This window comes from Gekko japonicus, unplaced genomic scaffold, assembly GCF_001447785.1.
Source record: "Gekko japonicus isolate JY-2015 unplaced genomic scaffold, Gekko_japonicus_V1.1 scaffold2089, whole genome shotgun sequence".
NCBI lineage: Eukaryota > Metazoa > Chordata > Lepidosauria > Squamata > Gekkonidae > Gekko > Gekko japonicus.
In genome coordinates, this window is record NW_015160282.1 from 228,311 (window position 1) to 248,418 (window position 20,108).

At 48.0% G+C, this 20,108-nt stretch overlaps 1 protein-coding gene across 4 annotated transcripts in view; it reads left to right on the plus strand.

Annotated features, from left to right (window-relative positions):
• FERMT2 (fermitin family member 2) overlaps positions 1-20,108 on the plus strand; it is a 170,082-nt gene that overhangs the window by 103,320 nt on the left and 46,654 nt on the right. For 2 of the 4 annotated variants that reach the window (XM_015415522.1, XM_015415531.1), the window contains exons 4-7: positions 13,877-13,909; positions 14,519-14,744; positions 14,882-14,984; positions 18,621-18,728. In XM_015415522.1, the coding sequence (XP_015271008.1) occupies positions 13,877-13,909; positions 14,519-14,744; positions 14,882-14,984; positions 18,621-18,728 (470 nt within the window). The remainder of the gene's footprint in view (positions 1-13,876; positions 13,910-14,518; positions 14,745-14,881; positions 14,985-18,620; positions 18,729-20,108) is intronic. The other 2 variants (XM_015415539.1, XM_015415547.1) reach the window with 1 other exon arrangement.

Here is a 20,108-nt window from a genome sequence, read left to right on the forward strand (position 1 = left end):
AGCTCACGACTGGCAAGGCAGTCTCTGCCTGGTGCCAGAGAATGTCCTTGACCTCTGCTTTGTGAAGCGAGTACTAGACCGGGAATTTTAAACGCACAGATGGCATCGTGCAGTCTTCCCGCAACACTAGTCTGGTGTTGAGAGCCAGTTTGGTGTAGTGGTTGAGTGTGTGGACTCTAATCTGGGAGAACCGGGTTTCATTCCCCCACTCCTCCACTTGCACCTGGCTGGATGACCTTGGGCAAGCTGTAGTTCTGACAAGAGCTGTTCTTGAAAAAGAGCCATTTCTGTCAGAGCTCTCTCAGCCCCACCTACCTCACAGGTTCTCTGTTGTGGGGAGGGGAAGGGAGTTTGTAAGCCGCTCTGAGACTCCTTTGGGCAGTGAAGGGCGGGGTATGAATTCAATCTCTTCTTTTTCTTCTGCAGTCTCCCGACCCTTTGCAAAGATCATTCCTAACATTGTAGGACTCACGTGGAGCTGCAGCGTGGGGGTGGGGCAGCAGTAAGGAGGATGAAGAGGGTGAAATCACCCTTTCTCCTCCTCCTCCTCCTCCTGGAACCAGTGCAGATCCAAACTGATGCAAGAGAGAGAGGGGGTGTGTGATTCCTCTCTGCAGCCCCCCTCTCAACCCATGCACCATTTTTCACCACGCAGGTCCCGCTATCCCCAAAATCCACAGGGTTGGCTTGTTTTTTTAATAGATGCGTTTCGCTGCTTTTGCTTTATTAGTTATACAAGAGAGCCAGTTTGGTGTAGTGGTTAGGAGTGTGGACTAATCTGGGAGAACTGGGTTTGATTCCCCCACTCCTCCGCAGGTGGCTACTGGTGTGACCCTGGGTCAGTCATAATAAGTTGTTTCAGAGCTGTTCTCTCAGGAGCCGTTCTCTCAGAGCTCTCTCGGCCCCACCTACCTCACAGGGTGTCTGTTGTGGGGAGGGGAAGGAGATTGTAAGCTACTATGAGACTCTGAGTGAAGGGTGTGGTATAAATCCAATCTCCTCCTCTTCCTCTTCCTCTTCCTCTTCCTCCCCCTTCTCCTTCTCTTCTTCCTCCCCCCCAGCCCCCCCAGCTCAAGTATTTCCTAGATCAGGAGTCCCCAACCTATTTGAGCCTGTGAACACATTTGGAATTCTGAGACAGCATAAGAACATAAGAGATGCCAATGTTGGATCAGGCCAAAGGCCCATCCAGTCCAACACTCTGTCACACAGTGGCCAAAAATACCAGGTGCCATCAGGAGGTCCAGCAGTGGGGCCAGGACACCAGAAGCCCTCCCACTGTTGACCCCCCCCAAGCACCAAGAATACAGAGCATCCCTTGCCCCAGACCGAGAGTTCCTATAAGAACATGAGAGAAGCCCATGTTGGATCAGGCCAATGGCCCATCCAGTCCAACACTCTGTGTCACACAGTGGCCAGAAATACCAGGGGCCCTCAGGAGGTCCAGCAGTGGGGCCAGGACATTAAAAGCCCTCCCACTGTTGACACCCCCCCCCAAGCACCAAGAAGACAGAGCATCGCTTGCCCCAGAGTCCCTATCTATACCTTGTGGCTAATAGCCACTGATGGACCTCTGCTCCATATGCCCATCTAATTCCCTTTTGAAGCCGTCCATGCTTGTTCAGCATGATGGGCACAGCAACAAAATGACTGTCACAGGAGGCGGAGCCAGGAACAAAAGGCTTGCCACAGCTTAATTTCAGTAACGCAGTGCAGATTCTTGTGCTGTGGTGGCAGCTGCTGTCAAAGCAACATTTTTTTAAAAAACCTGCAAGGCCAATCTGAAGCCTCGCTGGACAAAAGCCTTACTTGGCCCCACCCACTTCCTGAAAAACATTTGGCAGGCACCAAGAAAGGTGCCCACAGGCACCATGTTGTGGACCCTTGTTCTAAATTAAAAAAAATAAGGCAGGCACTGCAGGAGCGGAGAGGAATATGGGAAAACTCCATTCACTTCCTGATCAGGCTTTGCTGAATAAAAAACAGGAGCCGGCTTTAAAAGAGTTTCCTGCCAGTGATCTGTCTTTTCCTCCGATTAAAATTTAAGGTCATGAACTTTTTTACCTGCTTTAATTCCGGTGCAATAATTTATTTCAAAATCACGTACACTCCCAAGACCTGATGCACGTAATTGGAAGAGGGGGAAGAAACGACTCGTCCACCCCTGATTCCTGAGCCAAAAATGTGTTATGAAGCAGGGTGGTAGGTTATTTACGGGTCTGCGTTCTGTGCAGTTTGCTGAATTGCATAATTGGTTCTTACATGCATGTTGGCCACCCAGTTCTGGTTTGCTGGCTGTTCTGCACTTATTCCAGAGTGGGGCTGTTATGGAGAATGCAGACTTTAAATGTGAAAAAAATTGCATCCGTTCTTGTAAAAGGGAAAAAAAATTCGTCATGCAGGGACTTTGTTAGATCTGCGAAACAGCTGCAGGCCTGAGAACTGGACAGCAATGCTCCCTCTAAGCTGTGGAGTTTTATGAGCAAAATTTCTACTTTCTGAGCTACTGGCATTAAAGTTGTGAGCGAGCGATTCAGCTACTGCATTAATTAATTTGTTCTGGAGCCCTCCTCCCTGAGCTAAGACAAAAATGTGTGAGCCAGAGGCTAAAAAAACTGTGAGCTAGCTCACACTGACTCAGCTTAGAGGGAACACTGCTGGACAGATTATTTTTTAAAAAAAAAAGAGTCTTGGGCTGCTACCTCATAACCAGCGGCAAGGACAAGAAATTCTGTAAGTGTCAGGGAGCAAGTTCTCCATCCTTGTCTGACGGTATGCAGAGCGAATGTCCTCTGCTCTGTGTTCGTGTTCGGGGTTCTGTTAGATCGCGTGCTAATTCCTCGGATTCTTTGACCTCCTCAAGTAAAGTCCTCGCTTTATCTTAAAGTGCGCAGATAACCGGGGGTTTGGATTTCTCAACACGAAGCTGCAGTCTACACGAAGATCCAGCAAGCAGAGCCTCAGCCTCTTCCCTATCCCTCACTGCTCAGTACTTGGACGCATTCTTTATCAGCCTGTTTTTAAAGATCAGATCAGCTGTTGTTCCAGGGAGGGAGCAGCGAAGCCATCTCTGTTTGTAGCCCACCCTCCCTCGCCCTTGGCATTCTTCCACACAAGGCCCAGAATTATAAATAAGCCAGCAAATTGCTTTGTTAAGCGTGCCTCTCCCCCCCCCCAAAAAAAAAAAATGAGAAGCCAATTAGATGCTTATTAGGGCTTAAAAAAAAAGTTACGAAATGTGTATTAGCTTTAAGGATGTGGTCCTTGGCACGGTTTCATGACAAACACACTTTGAGGAGTTCAGTGTGGGACTTGCTGTGCTGTGATTAGGTGTTCAGCAAAGTGCCAGGGAAGAGATGGACTAGCAGGTGGAGTCCAGTGTTCCCTCTAAGCTGAGTTAGTGTGAGCTAGCTCACAGTTTTTTTAGCCTCTGGCTCACACATTTTTTTTGTTGGTCTTCCCTCAGGAAGGATGACTCCAGGGCAAACGAATGTATGCAGTAGCCAACTCACTCGCTCACAACTTTAAATCCAGTGGCTCACGGAGTAGAATTTTGGCTCACAAGACTCCACAGCTTAGAGAAAGCATTGATGTCCTAAGCAGAGCTCGCAGCCGTATAAGCCATTGACTTAAATGGACACAGAAGCGTGTAACTCTGGTTTAGGATCACACTGCAGGTGTCACACAGGCGATAAACGGATAGCAGTCTGTGGAAAGCAGCCACAAAAGGCTGCAATCGGGGGAAAAGGGAGTTGTGAGAGTGAGGAGCTGCTCAGCCTTTTCCACAGGGGCAGGATACAAATTCTCATTGCTTTTCTTTTGGAGAACAGTTCTCTGGGCAGGGGTTGGGAAAGAACAGTTAAACATCCACAGCCTGCCAACTGTTGGTGCACTCTCAGTCGTAGCCTCCTGCAACTGTTTTCCTTTTTTGTTGTTCAGTCGCACAGTCGAGTCCGACTCTTCGCGACCCCATGGACAATCTCCCGCCAGGCTCTCCTGTCTTCCGCCGTCCTCCGAAGTTGGCTCAATTTCATGTTCGTTGCATCGCTGACACTGTCTGACCATCTCATCCTTTGCCGTCCCCGTCTTCTTTGACCTTCAATCTTTCCCAGCATCAGGGTCTTCTCCAGTGAGTGCTCCCTTCTCATTGGGTGGCCAAAGTATTTGAGCTTCAGTCTCATTATCTGGCCTTCCAGGGAACAGTCAGGGTTGATTTCTTTGAGGATTGACTGATTTGTTCTTCTTGCAGTCCAAGGGACTCTCAAGAGTCTTCTCCAGCACCATAGTTCAAAAGAATCTATTCTTCGGCGCTCGGCCTTCCTTATGGTCCAACTCTCGCAGCCATACATGACTACTGGGAATACCATTGCTTTGACCATGCGGACTTTTGTTGGCAGGGTGATGTCTCTACTTTTCATCATGCTGTTTAGGTTCGCCATCGCTTTCCTCCCAAGGAGCAGGCGTCTTTTAATTTCATGGCTGCAGTCACAGTCTGCGGTGATCTGGGATCCCAACATATATATAATTTTAAAAGATACAGTGGTGTAGCTCCCAGATAAGTCTAGTTTTCTCTCTAAAAGCCACAAAAGAGAACGTCTCAGTTGACTTGACTCCCCATCCCGGCCGTTGCTTCCATCCACACACCAAGGGAGTTTTTTAGCCTCCAGTTCACACATTTTTTTTTCTCAGCCCAGGAAGGATGGGGCTCCAGAGCAAACTAATTTATGCAGTAGCCAGATCTCTAGCTCACAACGTTAATATCAGTAGCTCACAAAGTAGAATTTTTGCTCACAAGACACTCCACAGCTTAGAGGGAGCATTGGATGTGAGCATTCCTTGCTCCTGCCGCCGCCTCTTTGCAGCTGAGAAATGGCTCCCAGCGTTCTGGCACCCATGTCTGGTGCTGAAAGTGTAAATCACCTTTTTTGTTCTGATGTTCAGTTACCTAGTTCTCCAGAGGGCCGGGCACGAACGTAAAACTCCCCTCATTTGAATGACAAATTCACACAAAGGTAACACAAAGCGGTGAAAAGTACCGAAAAAGCCCACGGTTATCCAAGAGCAGTAAATTTTGGTAAAGAGCCTGCCTTTTTTGCCCATGTTTCTTCTTATCTGCCCTGGGTTACTTTTTTATTTTCCATACCTCCCATCGACACCCCGCGCTTGAAATACGTAGATTGTTATAGCCATTGGATCCCAGAAGCTAAGCAGCGTGGGCCCCGGTTAGTACTTCAGCAGAAGACCACCTGCTGTGACCAGGACTAGGGCATTTTCGGTGGCGGCTCCTACCTGGTGGAAGGAGCTCCCGGAGGAGATCCGGGCCCTGCGCGGGGGGGGGGCCTGATCCGGCCCCTGGGCCGCATTTTTGACACCCTGTCCTATTTTTCTTTGTTGTTGAGGCATTGTGTACATCGATGCATTGCTTAAAAGGGATTTGCTAGGAGGAGAGAGCCTTCCTTTTGTGCAGTGGAGATATGGAGGGGAGAACGACACATGTCAAGCAAAGGAGTGTCTTGGAAGCGGGTTTTTTAATTTAAACATCTTATTTGTCCGTTTGACTACAAACCATTAAGTGCTGCCTCCTGCACCTATTCCACTGAAAGAAACTGAGACCGTGCATCAGCAGTGCTCAGTAGATTAGCTCCCTCGTGTCCTTAGTGTGGACCGCGCGAGATGGCTCTGCCGAAACAGCTGGCTGCCCTAGGATTCTGGAGTGCCTTGTTTACGGGTGGTTGGATTCCAGCTGCCCTTGTCCTTCGGGTTTTGTTGCAGTCAGACCGTCCTTCAGGCGCCGCGCTGAGTCCCACAGAAAATCCTGCAGGTCTTTCAAAAGGAGAGCAGTCATTTAAATCAAAAGCTTTTCTGCCTGCCAAAGTGCAGATCAAATACATGTCCTAAGAGGTGCACAGCCTCGTTGTCCCCCTTTTAAATCGTTCCTTCATGGTAGGCATTGGACTCTCCCGTATAAGGAGTATGCTTAAAATAGGTGTGCAAATAGCCACTCACCTCTTGCAAGCAAACCTTCTCCAGGCAGCTAGGTAGGAAAGCATTTGTAACTAGAAAGCAGCTGGGTGCCACAGATGAGGGCAGAAAGAGGCACGTTGGGTTGGGTGAACGAGTCCAGACTTTGAAAAAAGTTTTTTGGGGAAAGTGTGCCTTGCACACGAAAGCTCATACCTTGAATAAACCTTTGTTGACCTTAAAGGTGCCATTGTTCAACTGCTTCAGATCAACAGGGCTGACCCCCTGGATCTATCCAGACTTTTTTGTGAGCTAAACATTTTTGTGACCCTATTTCCAAGGTTGGATTTGAGCCACCCAAGGGTTTGTGCTTGTGCTTACCTTTAAAGCCCTTATACAGCCAGGGGCCAGCATACCTACGAGGCCGCCTCTCCCCACATGAGCCCCGGAAGATACTGAGGTCCACACATCAACATCTGTTAGTGGTCCCCGGCCCCAGGGACGTCCGACTTGCCTCCACCAGGCCCAGGGCTGCCCCTGCCTGGTGGAATGAGCCCCCGTGTGAGATCAGGGCCCTGCGGGACTTATTGCAGTTCCGCAGGGCCTGCGAGACGGATCTCTTCCACTGGGCATTTGGTTGAGGCAGCGGACGTCCCTCTTTTCCTTCCCTCCAACTTCTCTGGCCCTAACGTTTTCTGCCCAGTTCTTCAGGCCAATTGTCCATCTGTGGCCTGATTTTGAGTAACCCTCTGACAATTTTTATAATTACACGGTATCTTACGATTGGAGCTGTGGTGGCTCAAGTGGTTAAGACGCTGAACTGCAGGCTGTGGAAGGTCGGTAGTTGAGCAGTTCAAGACCCGAGTTGCCGCATGACGGAGTGAGCTTCCGTCTCTAGTTCCAGCTCCTGCCAACCTAGCAGTTCGAAAGCAAGAAATTGCAAGTAGATAAATAGGTACCACTTCGGTGGGAAGGTAACAGCATTCCGTGCGCCTTGCTGTTTAATCATGCTGGCCACATGACCACGGAAACGTCTTCGGACAGTGCTGGCTTTGAAACGGAGATGAGCGCTGCAACCCTAGAGTCGGACTCGACTGGCTTTCGAGCAAGGGAACCTTTACCTTTTATCTTACGATACCTTGGACTACAAGAAGATCAAATCAGTTAATCCTAAAAGTAATCAACCCTGACTGTTCCCTGGAAGGCCAGATAATGAAACTGAAGCTGCAATACTTTGGCCACCCAATGAGAAGGGAGCACTCACTGGAGAAGAAGACCCTGATGCTAGGAAAGATTGAAGGTCAAAGAAGACGGGGATGGCAAAGGATGAGATGGTTAGACAGTGTCATAGATGCAACGAACATGAAGTTGAGCCAATTTCAGAGGACGGCGGAAGACTGAAAGGCCGGGCGTGATCTGGTCCATGGGGTCGCGAAGAGTCGGACTCGACTGTGTGACTGAACAACAACGACATCTTACGATTTAATGTGTAAATTGTTATTTTAATATTGTTTTAATTGTATCTTAACTGTTGTACACCACCCTGAGCCCATTGGGGAGGGCAGTATATAAATCTAATAAAATAAATGCTGAGAGCAATTCTGCACATACAAGTGAATCCATGACAGGAAAGCCTCCCGTACTGTAGGCGAAGGATTTGTAGTTGTAAAGACGGTAGCCGTTCTCAGTCCAGCAGCGCTTGAAAGCCTAACAAGACTTCCAAGGGAGAAAGTTTTGAGACTATCTGAGAAAGGGAGCTTTGGCTCTCAAAAACTCACACCCTGGAAATCTGGTTGGTGTCTAGGATGCTGCTGGACTCGAATCCGCTCTTTTGTCGCTGACCAGTGTGGCCACCCACCTGAAACTACAGCGGTTCTGTGTCTGCAGATGGCCTTGGCTGGTCTCTTCTTCACCCTCTGTTAAATGGGCGCAATAGTGACTGACTAATATTATGGTTGTTGGGGGAAGGGTACAGTATTTTGCATATTGGGAGAGCTGCAGTAATGAATTTATGGTGATATTTTAAGAGAAATGACGACGCAGCTCATGTTCTCCTTTTAAATAAATTCCGTTTAAGCCGTTTGCTGTTTCTTTCATCATTTCGCCCTCTCCCTCTCCCCCACCCCCATCTTATTTGTCCTTGTGGTCATCCACATTTTAGCAAAACCTCCTGCCAGCGTTTGCTTTTCTGTTTTGCATGTCTTCGTTCTCAGGGACGCTTCAAACCAGCCAGGAATAGACTGCTCACGGTTAATCAGGAATGACTTGTCTTTGCACGATGTAGTTTCTTACACTGAACGTAAACAGCAAATACCTCGTGAAAATCATCTGATGTTGTTTGCGAGGGGAAGGGATATTTGCCAAGGGACAGGACACTCTTATCGGCATCTTCCACCCAATTGCTCTCTTAACTGGCCAGTAAACATAATGAAGAACACGATCCTTGTTGGGCTAATCTTGATTCCTTGTTTTTGTGGTGTGGCCGTACGTTAGGAATTGCAACCTTAGCAAGGGCCCTGCAGCTAATTGGGACAACCCAAGATTAAGCAGATCAGAAATATGGCAGCCCTTTCTCAGCGATACGTAGAAGAATTTCGAATTTCCGCCTCGGCTCTCGGTAAACCCCCCGGATTCCCTATAGCAAACAGAACATATTTCTTTATTTAAGAAAGGCTTAATGGTAGTATTAGTGTTGGAATAGTCTTTCGAGGCAAGAGAGCAGTGAGAAATCTGGACTTTTCGAAAACATTTTCCACACTGGCTTTGTTTTGGATATGTTGAAATAGGTGCTCTTGAGTGAAGCAAGACACAAATAAACAAAGGGATCTGAATCGGTCCCTTGAGGATCCCCCCCCCTTGTCCCTCTGAAAGAAATAGTCTGTCTTCTAGTCAATTTTGTTAATGTCATGTGGGGATGGTGGTGAAAACAAATATGTAAAGAATGAACCTTGCCACACATGCATAGCGAAAGGTTATGCACAGCTCGCCACAAAGAGCACGCGGGTTTTCAGCTCCCATGAACTATTTTAAGAAGCGTTCATTTGGAGGATGGGGAACCACACACTGTGCTGAAAACCAAGTGGCCTGTGTGTCTCTGGAAGTTCAGCCAAGGAAGCAAAAAAACCACCCATGTTACAGCCATTTATTTTAAGTCTGGTTCTGATACTCGCTTCTCATGTCTCAGTTTTCGTGGGTAAGGTTTGTGAAATGCTCAGTCTTCTGGTGGAAAAGTGAAAGCAGTGAGCACACTGGGGTTTTTTTCCCCCGAGGCTTCTTGTCTCCGACGTGGTTCGCTTGTCATGTGGTGGTAGTGTCATGCACGTCATGCAGATTTGATGGGGATGGCTTTTGGTAGAAAGACATTACTGTATGTCCTCTGAACGAAGACAACCCTGAATTTAAAATGTCCCCTCCTAAAAGAAGGTAGCAGTGTAAAGGGTTTTTTTTTAAATTGAATAGTAATCAGTATGAAATATGAACACATGAAGCTGCCTTGTACTGCATCAGACCCTTGGTCCATCAGTATTGCCTGCTCAGACTGGCAGCCGCTCTCCAGGGTCTCAGGCTGAGGTCTTTCCCATCACCTACTGCCTGGTCCTTGTAACTGGGGGGCGAATTAGATAAGCATATGGAGCAGAGGTCCATCAGTGGCTCTTAGCCACAAGATATAGATAGGAACTCTCAGTCTGGGGCAAGGGATGCTCTGTCTTCTTGGTGCTTGGGGGGAGGGGGCAATAGTGGGAGGGCTTCTGGTGTCCTGGCCCCACTGCTGGACCTCCTGAGGGCCCTTGGTATTCTTGGCCACTGTGTGACACAGAGTGTTGGGCTGGATGGGCCATTGGCCTGATCCAACATTGGCTTCTCTTATGTTTTTATGTTAAGAGCAGAGGTCCATTGGTGGCTATTAGCCACAAGGTACAGATAGGAACTCTCGGTCTGGGGCAAGGGAAGCTCTGTATTCTTGGTGCTTGGGAGTGGGGGGCAACAGTGGGAGGGCTTCTGGTGTCCTGGCCCCACTGCTGGACCTCCTGATGGCACCTGGTATTTTTGGCCACCGTGTGATCCAACATTGGCTTCTCTTATGTTCTTATGAGATGCCAGGGATTGAACCTGAGACCTTCTGCATGCCAAGCAGGTGCTCTACCACTGAGCCACAGCCCCTCTCGTGAAGCTGCCTTGTACTGAATCAGACCCTTGGTCCATCAGTCTTGTCTACTCAGACTGGCAGCCGCTCTCTAGGATCTCAAGCTGAGGTCTTTCCCATCACCTCCTGCCTGGTCCTTTTAACTGGAGATGCCGGGGATTGAACCTGGGACCTTCTGCATGCCAACCAGCGGCTCTTCCACTGAGCCACGGCCCCTCTTTACAGTTCTCCAGGGTCTCAGGCTGAGGTCTTTCCCATCACCTCCTGCCTGGTCCTTTTAACTGGAGATGCCGGGGATTGAACCTGGGACCTTCTGCATGCCAACCAGCGGCTCAGCCACTGAGCCATGGCCTCTACCCAAGAAACAGTATAGACTGCGGAAGAAAATAATTACTTTGACTTTTTGAATCTCTTTGCGTTGTAGCACTTTGCAAGCGGTACAGGATCCTGCTGTTTCAAATTTTAAAAAGGGAAGAGACTGGCTTTGTTAACACCCCAGCACTGGAGACAAAGGCTAAGATGATGACTGGCCAGGTGGCAATGCAATCCGAAACAGAATTAACACCCTTGTAAATCCATTGACATCCATGGGCTTAGAAAGGTAGAACTCTCTTGTCCATGCACTGTTAGCCCCACCCCACCCCCAAATGCTTTCTGTAAATTAGGAAGCCACACTTTCCCAAGGGACTGTTATGTCACCAATCCGGTAGGGACGCCATTATCCTAAAGCGTCTACAATGTCCACTAACTCAGAACAGCTATAGCTAGTGTTGGGTTAAATTGCTGTAAACCTGCAGGTTTGGAGGGTTTTATTCTTCTCCTGGAATTTAAAAAGAAAGGGCTGAGCTATTAGATGACTCCTGCCTGAAGCACGAGGGAAGATGCAAATGCCACTGCGGAGTAAAATTCTGAGCCAGAAATGTGGGTCAGTCAGTTCTAGTAGAGGAGCAATTCCATCCACACCGTTCCTACCACTTTTTACCATTTGCAAAGGGATTTTAAGAATATAAGAGCATCACAAGAGGCCCTGCTGGATCAGCTCAGTGGTCCATCCAGTCCAGCATCCTGCCTCACACAGTGGCCAACCAGTTCCTCTGGACAGCCAGCAACGGGATAGAGGCTGAGGCCTTCATAAGAACATCAGAAGAACCCTGCTGGATCTGACCAGTGGTCCCTCTAGCCCAGCGTCCTGTCTCACACAGTGGCCAACCAGTTCCTCTGGATGGCCAGCAACAGGGCACAGAGGCCGAGGCCTTCATAAGAACATCAGAAGAGCCCTGCGGGATCAGACCAGTGGTCCATCTAGTCCAGCATCCTGTCTCACACAGTGGCCAACCAGTTCCTCTGGAGGGCTAACAACAGGGCAGAGAGGCCAAGGCCTTCATAAGAACATCAAAAGAGCCCTGCTGGATCAGACCAACGAGAGTCCCTCTAGTCCAGCATCCTGTCTCACACAGTGGCCAACCAGTTCCTCTGGAGGGCCAACAACACAGCACAGAGGCCAAGGCCTTCCCCTGATGTTGCTTCCTGGCTCTAGGATTCAGAGGCGTAGTGCCTCTGAATGTGGAAGTTCCCCTCAGTCACCAGGGCTATTTGCCATTGATGGACTTGTCCTCCATGAATCTATCTAATCCCCCTCTAAAGATGTTTATTCCTGTGGCCATCCTTTGGCAGCGAATTCCACATTTTATTTATTCAGTCTCGGAGCTGGAAGGAACTACTGAAGTCCTCAAGTCCAACCCTCTGCCAATGCAGGAACTCCAGCTATAATATCCCCAGCAAGAAGGTATCCAAATCAGCACTTAAAATCTTCAAACAACAAAGCATCCACTGCTGAGTTTCCGAAGTCATTGACTCTACCCAGCTCTTCCTTTCTTTCCTCTAAACTTGTTGTCGGTGCCACCCCTCTCCACTGGTGAATGAGTTTGGCAGGGCTCTTTTTGTAGCCGGAACTCCTTGCGTATTAGGCGACACCCCCCTAATGTAGCCAATCCTCCAAGAGCTTACAGCAGCCCCTGTAAGAAGAGCTCTGGGTGTGCCTCCTAATACGCAAAGGAGTTCCGGCTACAAAAGGAGCCCTGAGTGCAGCACCATTCACCTCCTTTTGCATCACCCCCCTCACACACCACCAGTGTTCCTTCTAAGCTGAGTTAGTGTGAGCTAGCTCACAGGTTTTTTAGCCTCCGGCTCACACATTCTTGTCTCAGCTCAGGAAGGAGGGCTCCAGAGTAAGCTAATTTATGCAGCAGCTAAGTCGCTGGCTCACAACTTGAATGCCAGGAGCTCACAAAGTAGAATTTTTGTTCACAAGACTCCACAGAGAGGGACCATTGCATACCACTGTCTCTACATTAACAGCACTCAGCAGATGTGTATAGCAGAGTGGAAGATGACCCCCCCCTTTAAAAAGTCCAAAAAAGGGTTTAAAAAAATCATCTTCCTTTCAAGTAAATATTTAGAAATAAGCATTTTAAGCCTTTAGAAATAAGCATCTATCAGACGTTATTTTTTAAAGAAAAAACCCTTTCCCTCTTCCTGTTCTGTGATTTTTCTACCCTTTTCATCCTTAACTGCAAAAATTACTTTCCTGCAGTGTTCTTCCCTAACTGCCCAGTAAAAAAAAAAACTGATTTGACATGAAGCTTTTCTTTTCCTGGCTGGGATGGGTAAATAAGCTGAAGTTTAATAAAATGTAAGACTAGTTATGTTCAGAGTGTTGTTTTTTTTCCTGTTAATGTATGGTGCCCCATAGGCACCACAGTTTCTGGCCACTGATGAGTCATTCTTTCGGCTTTTAACTGGGCCTGAGTGCCCACTTGTGGTGGGCAGACTCCTAGTAATTGCTGCCAGTGCTTGCTGACGCATCAGGGCTCTTTTTGTAGAAAAGGCCCAGCAGGAACTCATTAGCATAATAGGCCACACCCAACAGCAGGAACTCATTAGCATATTGGGCCACACCCCTGACAGCACAGCTCATTTGCACATTAGGCCACACCCCCACATTACCAGAAGTGTGGTTATCCAGCCACACCCACCTTTTGCTTGTTATTCTGTTTACCTTGTTTGTTGTCAAAACCCAGGGCCTTTTTTTGTAGCAGGAACTCCTTTGCATGTTGGGCCACACACCCCTACTGCAGCCAATCCTAATGAGTTTCTGCTGTTGGGTGTGGCCTATTATGCTAATGAGTTCCTGCTGGGCGTGGCCAGCTTGGGAGCCAGCCGGAACTCTGTTCCTGTGCATTACTGCCCAAAAGTAGCCCTGCTGACGCTCATGTGGCCAGTGGGTCGGAAGCAGGCTGGCAAAATGGGGCAAGGGGGGTGGCGAAAATCTTCACTTCTGCACAATGATGTCGCTTCTGGAGCGACCCGGAAGTGTCAGCATTGCGCCGGGATGATGCTCTAGCACTCACTCAGAAGCTCCATAGAGTTTTGAGGCAAATGCTAGAGTGTCATCCCAGTGCGTTGGTAGCTCTTCCAAGCTGTGTCGGAAGTGATGTCATCACATGGCGACAACTGCCTTCCAGTAAGTACCTGTCTCTCTCCCCCCCCCCCCCCCCCCATCTCCTGCCAGTTTCAACACAGTATACAGCTGGCTGCTTCACTGGGCACTTAGAAGAATGAAGGCATGCAGTGTGCCGCATGAAGGATTTGCACATACTGTATGCTGGACTGCACCCTGGATTATCTTCTCTTTGCCTTTATTTCACCTCTGTCACTTACTTCCATTTCTCTCTTTGTCTCCTCTTTTCTCCTTTCTTTCCTTCTCTGTAGGCTCTGATGTTCTTTACATCGGACCCGTGAAAGGTGAGCTTCACAAACAGAACTTCTTGTCTCCTGTGACGTGTCTGTGACTGCTTTTCTCTTTCTCGCTAACCCATGAAACTGAAAAATCTTATGCCGCAAGATATTCTCAGTTGCTTTGCCCCCCTACTAGAACCCACAGTGATTTTGGACACTGTAGAAACTGCTATTAAGGTATGGGAGCAAAGGTTTCAAGACTTCTTTTCCGTTGGGTAAATATTTAGAATCATTATCCAGTGTCATTAAAACATACAAAGAGTTGATTTGGGTATTACCTCAGTTGTGTGGGTTGCAGGATTTCAAGTCGTCCGTGCTTGTGAGTCCCTGTTTCTTATGTGGTATGTGAAATCACGGCTTGCCAATCTTCTTACCGTGAACTCCAGTGGTCATCTGGAAATGCAAGCCCCCTTCTCAAACATTTCACGGGAAACGGAGAGTCAGATATGAGGAATGCAAGTTGCCACCATGAAATTTTGAATTGTTTTCTTATTTTTTGCAATTTTCTATAACAATGTTGAATTGTTGTTTGGCCCTCTAGTAATACTTGCTCTGTGCTGGATGACCGCAAACACTGAACATTAACGATATGCATTTATTCTTCTAACCAATTAGGGAGCATTTATTCAAGCCCAGGACTTTATAGCAAAACCATGACGCCAACTTACGATTCTCACGATGGAAGCCCTTTATCACCAACTTCAGCGTGGTTCGGAGACAGCGCATTATCAGAAGGGAATCCAGGCATTCTTGCCGTCAGCCAGCCAATCACCTCTCCAGAAATTCTGGCAAAAATGTATAAGCCACAGACACTTCTGGATAAGGCCAAGATCAACCAAGGGTAGGTTTTTATGCTTTTTTAAAAGCAGTTCATATTTTTATTTATTTTTATTGCCCAAAATTTATATCCCACCTTTTGTTGTCTCATAATGGCTATAAGAGAGCAGCTGTTTGACATGATGTGCAAATGATTGGCAGGTGGTTGGACTCTTCGAGGTCGCTGATGGAGCAAGAGGTGAAAGAGAACGAAGCCTTACTTCTCCGGTTCAAGTACTACAGCTTCTTCGATCTGAATCCTAAGGTACGCGACTGTGCCTGCCAATCCCAGCGAGGTTAAGCTGTGTTAGTCTGTGGCAGCCAATGCTCCCTCTAAGCTGTGGAGTCTTGTGAGCAAAAATTCTCCTTTGTGGGCTACTGGCAATAAAGTTGTGAGTGAGCGATTTGGCTATACTGCATAAATTTGTTTGCTCTGGAGCCATCCTTCCCGAGCTAAGACAAAAATGTGTGAGCCGGAGGCGAAAAAACTGTGAGCTAGCTCACACTCACTCAGCTTAGAGGGAACACTGGTGCCAGCCATGCTGACCTCACTGTTAGCGTGCTAAACAGACACAACAGGCCCTGACCGGGATAGCCCGGGCAAGCCCAATCTCATCAGATCTCGGAAGCTAAGCAGGGCCGACCCGAGCAAGGAATTGGATGGGAGACCTCCTTGGAATACCAGCAGTCGGGAGGCGGGGGCAGGCTTTACTCAGCCACCTCTCTGAATATCCTCCAGGCCCCCAGTAGGGGTCAGTCACCAGAGGTCGCCATGACTTCCAGGTGCACACACATGCACACACACATGCACATATGAAAAAAGACACAATAGTATTTTCATTAGAAGTGTCAGGGGTCATTTCCAGGCGGAATGAGCCGGAACGGTGTTCCGGCAGTAACAAGCCCAACCGCCAGTCAGTTGTTGGGTTTAAATGCCTTTCTTTCCCTCCCCAATATCGGGGAGGGAAAGAAAGGCATTTTAAACATGCCTTCCCCTTTGCTTCTCCAGCTGCGGCGGGCTGGCTGGAAAAGGGACGGGCAGGCACGGAAGCATGCCTCCTCCCCCTCCCTTCCCTATCTGAGCTTCTCCGCTACTGTGGAGAAACTCGGGAGAGGTGAGGGAAAGTGTGGGGTGTGGCATATGCAAACAAGTTATGCTAATGAGCTTTTCTACAAAATGACCCCTGACTGAAGCGTGCTTGTTGTGCACACTGATAAGGGCAGTTCGGCGGAAGGTTTCGAAGCGTTCTGCATCCCACAGTAGTTCCGCCTCCCTGACTTTCCGTGCTTCCTGCTGGATGAGGGAATTGAATGCGTTCTGCCTCTTAAGTGCTGCCACTTTGCACGGAGCTTATAGTGCGGCCTCATTTGGAACACGGTGTGCCGTTCTGATGGCTGTGACTTGAAAAAGACATTGGAGAGCCAGAGAACATGCAGAGAAGGGCAACCGAGATGACTAAGGTGTTGTAGGAAAGGCTCCGCAAGGCTGCGGCTCAGTGGCAGAGCCTCTGCTTGGCACGCAGAAGGTCCCAGGTTCGATCCCAAGCATCTACAGTTAAAAGGATCCGGTAGGAGGTGATGTGAAAGACCTCTGAGACTCTGGAGAGCAGCTTCCGGTCTGAGTAGACAATGCTGACTTGGATGGACCGAGGGTCTGACTCAGTATAAGGCAGCTTCATGTGTTCTTGTGAGAGGCTAAAGTGTCTGAGGCTTTTCAGTATAGGGGGAAAAAACAAAGGGGGATGTGACAGAGGTTTGTAAAAGTGTGCATGAGATAGAGAAAATGGATTAGAGAGAACTTATTCTCCATCTCCCGTAACACTAGAACTTGGGGGGAGACCCTTTGAAATTGATTTTGTGGCAGATTCAAGGGGAACAAAAGGAAGTACCAGAAGGGGCCATGACTCAGGGGTAAAGCGTCTGCTTGGCATGTAGAAGGTCCCAGGTCCAGTCCCCGGCACCTCCAGCTAAAAGTAGGTGATGGGAAAGACCTCTGCCTGAGACCCTGGAGAGCCATGGAGAAGGGGGGCTATGGCTCAGTGGAAGAGCATCTGCTTGGCATGCAGAAGGTCCCAGGTCCAGTCCCCGGCACCTCCAGCTAAAAGGACCAGGCAGGAGGTGATGGGAAGGACCTCTGCCTGAGACCCTGGAGAGCCACTGCCAGTCTGAGTAGACCATACTGACCTCGATGGACCAAATGTCCGATTCAGTATAAAGGCAGCTTCTTGTGCGTTCATGTGTGCCTGTGTCCTACTTGACTCAATAAGTAATTAAAGGGTAAAATTCACTTTATGTGGATACAGTATGGCTGTGGGCATACACGGCTTCAAAAGTGGATTAGACGGAGACTCATGGCGACTAACCGCGGTGACTTAAGAGGGCTTCCGTATTCAGAACTTGCAAACTTCTGAATGCCAGTGCTAGAAGCAGTGTTAGGTAAACAACAGGTATTTTCGTTTAGTGGGCATGAACTGGAGTACTGAGCGAGGTGCCAGTCCCCTTGCGTGGGTGGAATTAACACAGGCATGACACACAAGACAGATTTGATTGCTCTTAACCCCATAAACAGAAGTGGATACGATCACACATGTTCTGCTTAGTTGTGGGTATTGCAGTCAAATACGAGCTAGATTTATTCAGCCTATACAGGAAAGATTTTCAGGTTTCTCGAATACTGCAATAAGCAATATGCTTCTATCAGATTCTAACCCAGAGATCATGTTGGCGTGTGCAAAAGTTTTAGCAGCGGCTTACAGAATTCATAAACAGTATGTAAAGGTATAGATATTGATTGTATGATATTTCATTCTAATTATTTGTAAATGTTTCAGTGTTGTTCTGTCTCTACATTAGTATCTAAATTTCATATTATTGTAGTTACATTTTGATATCCAGTTTTTGATATATCTGGACTGTTTTGTGCTGGGTACGAACTGTAATGAAGCAATGATGATGAAGAAAAACCCCGTAAACACAAGCAGCTCTTTAACCCCATAAACACAAGCAGCTCTTCTTCTCCACCCTACCAATTGATGAGGTATCTGGGGACAGTTCTGATTAGGCAGGCATTCTTGATAAGAAAAAGTCCAAATGTACCAGAGGTTCTGCTTTGCAGCCTTTAGCACTTTGGGCCATGTAAATTTTTATGGTGTTGGTGTCTGTATTATAGCAGTAATGCTAATTTCTGATCAATTAACTGTAAGTCTGTAGATTTACTACATCCGGCTAGGCAGGAAGTCATCACTAGCCATATGATTTGGGGCAAAGGCTCTAGCAAGTGAAACTGGGGTATTTCAGGTTCATACAGACTTGAGCTAACTAATAGAAACTAATGGATAAACATATAGAGGTCCATCAGTGGCTATTAGCCATATAGATGGATCATTCTGCCTGGGGCAGCGATGCTCTGTATCATTGGTGCTTGGGGGGCCACAGTGGCAGGGGTCCTGGAGTTCTGGCCCTGCTGGTGGACCTCCTGATGGCACCTGGGTTTTGGCCACTATGTGACACGGAGAGTTTGAACTGGATGGGCCATTGGTCTTATCCAACACCAGTTCGGTGTAGTGGTTAAGAGTGCGGACTCTTATCTGGGAGAACCAAGTTTGATTTCCCACTCCTCCACATGCAGCTGCTGGTGTGACCTTGGATCAGTCATAAGTTCTTTCAGAGCTGTTCTCTCAAGGGCAGTTCTCTCACTCAGCCCCACCTACCTCACAGGATGTCTGTTGAGGGGAAGGGATTGTAAGCCGCTCTGAGACTCCTTCGGGTAGTGAAGGGCAAGGTATAAATCCTCCTCCTCCTCATAACTCATTCATTGTGATTTTTCAGTTGCAAATGGGCATAGATGGGATCCTTCCTTAGGTGGGATGCTGTACCCATTGCTTTGATTATGCCTCCACAGTACGATGCAATCAGAATCAACCAGCTCTACGAACAGTCGAAATGGGCCATTCTTTTGGAAGAAATAGAGTGCACGGAAGAGGAGATGATGATGTTCGCAGCTCTGCAGGTGAGTGGAGAGGCCGGAGATCCAGACTCCTTAAAGCCTCTTGGGAACAAATAATGTTTGGCCGTATTTTCATACGGAGTCCACAGAAAGTGTTGGAGTTCTCAGCGTATTGCACTCGGAGCGTTCGAAAGCCTTGCCCCGTATTCCTCCGGGAGCCAGAACGTTTTGTTCTGACAAAACTTGGCTTGTTTCCCCACCCGGCAGAGTCTGTTTGAACCTTTTTAGGTAATTTGAAATAGATTGCCTCTTACTATGTCTCATGCGAAGGAATTTGGATTACTTTTTTTTCACAAACTGTTATCCATCTTTCGTTTTGGGTTGGCTTTTAAACAAATGAGAAGTATGCTAGGGTTACCGAACCACGAAGTCTTGGCACCGAGCCTCTTAAGCAGCTGGAGTTAATCCCTGGGTTTACCGAATATATATGTATGCATTTCTTTTTCTTTTCTTTTTTGTGTGCTGTTTTATGTGCCGTATCTGCCACACAGATATAGTGCTTAGAAACGCACACTGCTATCTCAAAAATGATTGCGTCTGACGTGGACTCAAGGTCTTTCACTTGGCCTTTCTGTCCATTACAGTTTTTTTCTCCCTTTCCCAAAATACTAGAACTCAAGGGCATCCAGTGGAGCTGATGGGCAGTAGGTTCAGGACGGACAAAAGCAGGGCTATTTTTGGGCAGGAACGCACAGGAACGGAGTTCCGGCTGGCTCCCAAGTTGGCCACGCCCAGCAGGAACTCATTAGCATAACAGGCCACACCCAACAGCAGAAACGCATTAGGACTGGCTACATTAGGGGCGTGTGGCCTAACATGCAAAGGAGTTCCTGCTACAAAAAAAGGCCCTGGGTTTTGACAACAAACAAGGTAAACAGAATAACAAGCAAAAGGTGGGTGTGGCTGGATGACCACACTTCTGGTAACATGGGGGTGCAGCCTAATATGCTAATGAGTGGTGCTGTCGGGGTGTGGCCTAATATGCTAATGAGTTCCTGCTGTTGGGTGTGGCCTGTTATGCTAATGAGTTCCTGCTGGGCTTTTTCTACAAAAAATACCCTGGACAAAAGGAAATACTTCTTTGCACAGAGAGTGATTAAAATGTGGGATTTGCTGCCAGAGGATGTCATGATGGCCACAAGCATGGATGGTTTTAAAAAGGGATTAGACAGATTCATGGAGGTGAGGTCTACCAGTGGCTTCTAGCCATGGTGACTAAAGGAAACCTTCACATTCAAAGGCAGTAAACCTCTGAATCCCAGTGCCAGGAGGTAACATCAGGGGAAGACGTCATTCTCCATGGCCTATTGTTGGCCCTCCAGAGGAACGTGTTGGCCACTGCATGAGACAGGATGCTTGGCTAGGTGGACCACGGGCCTGATC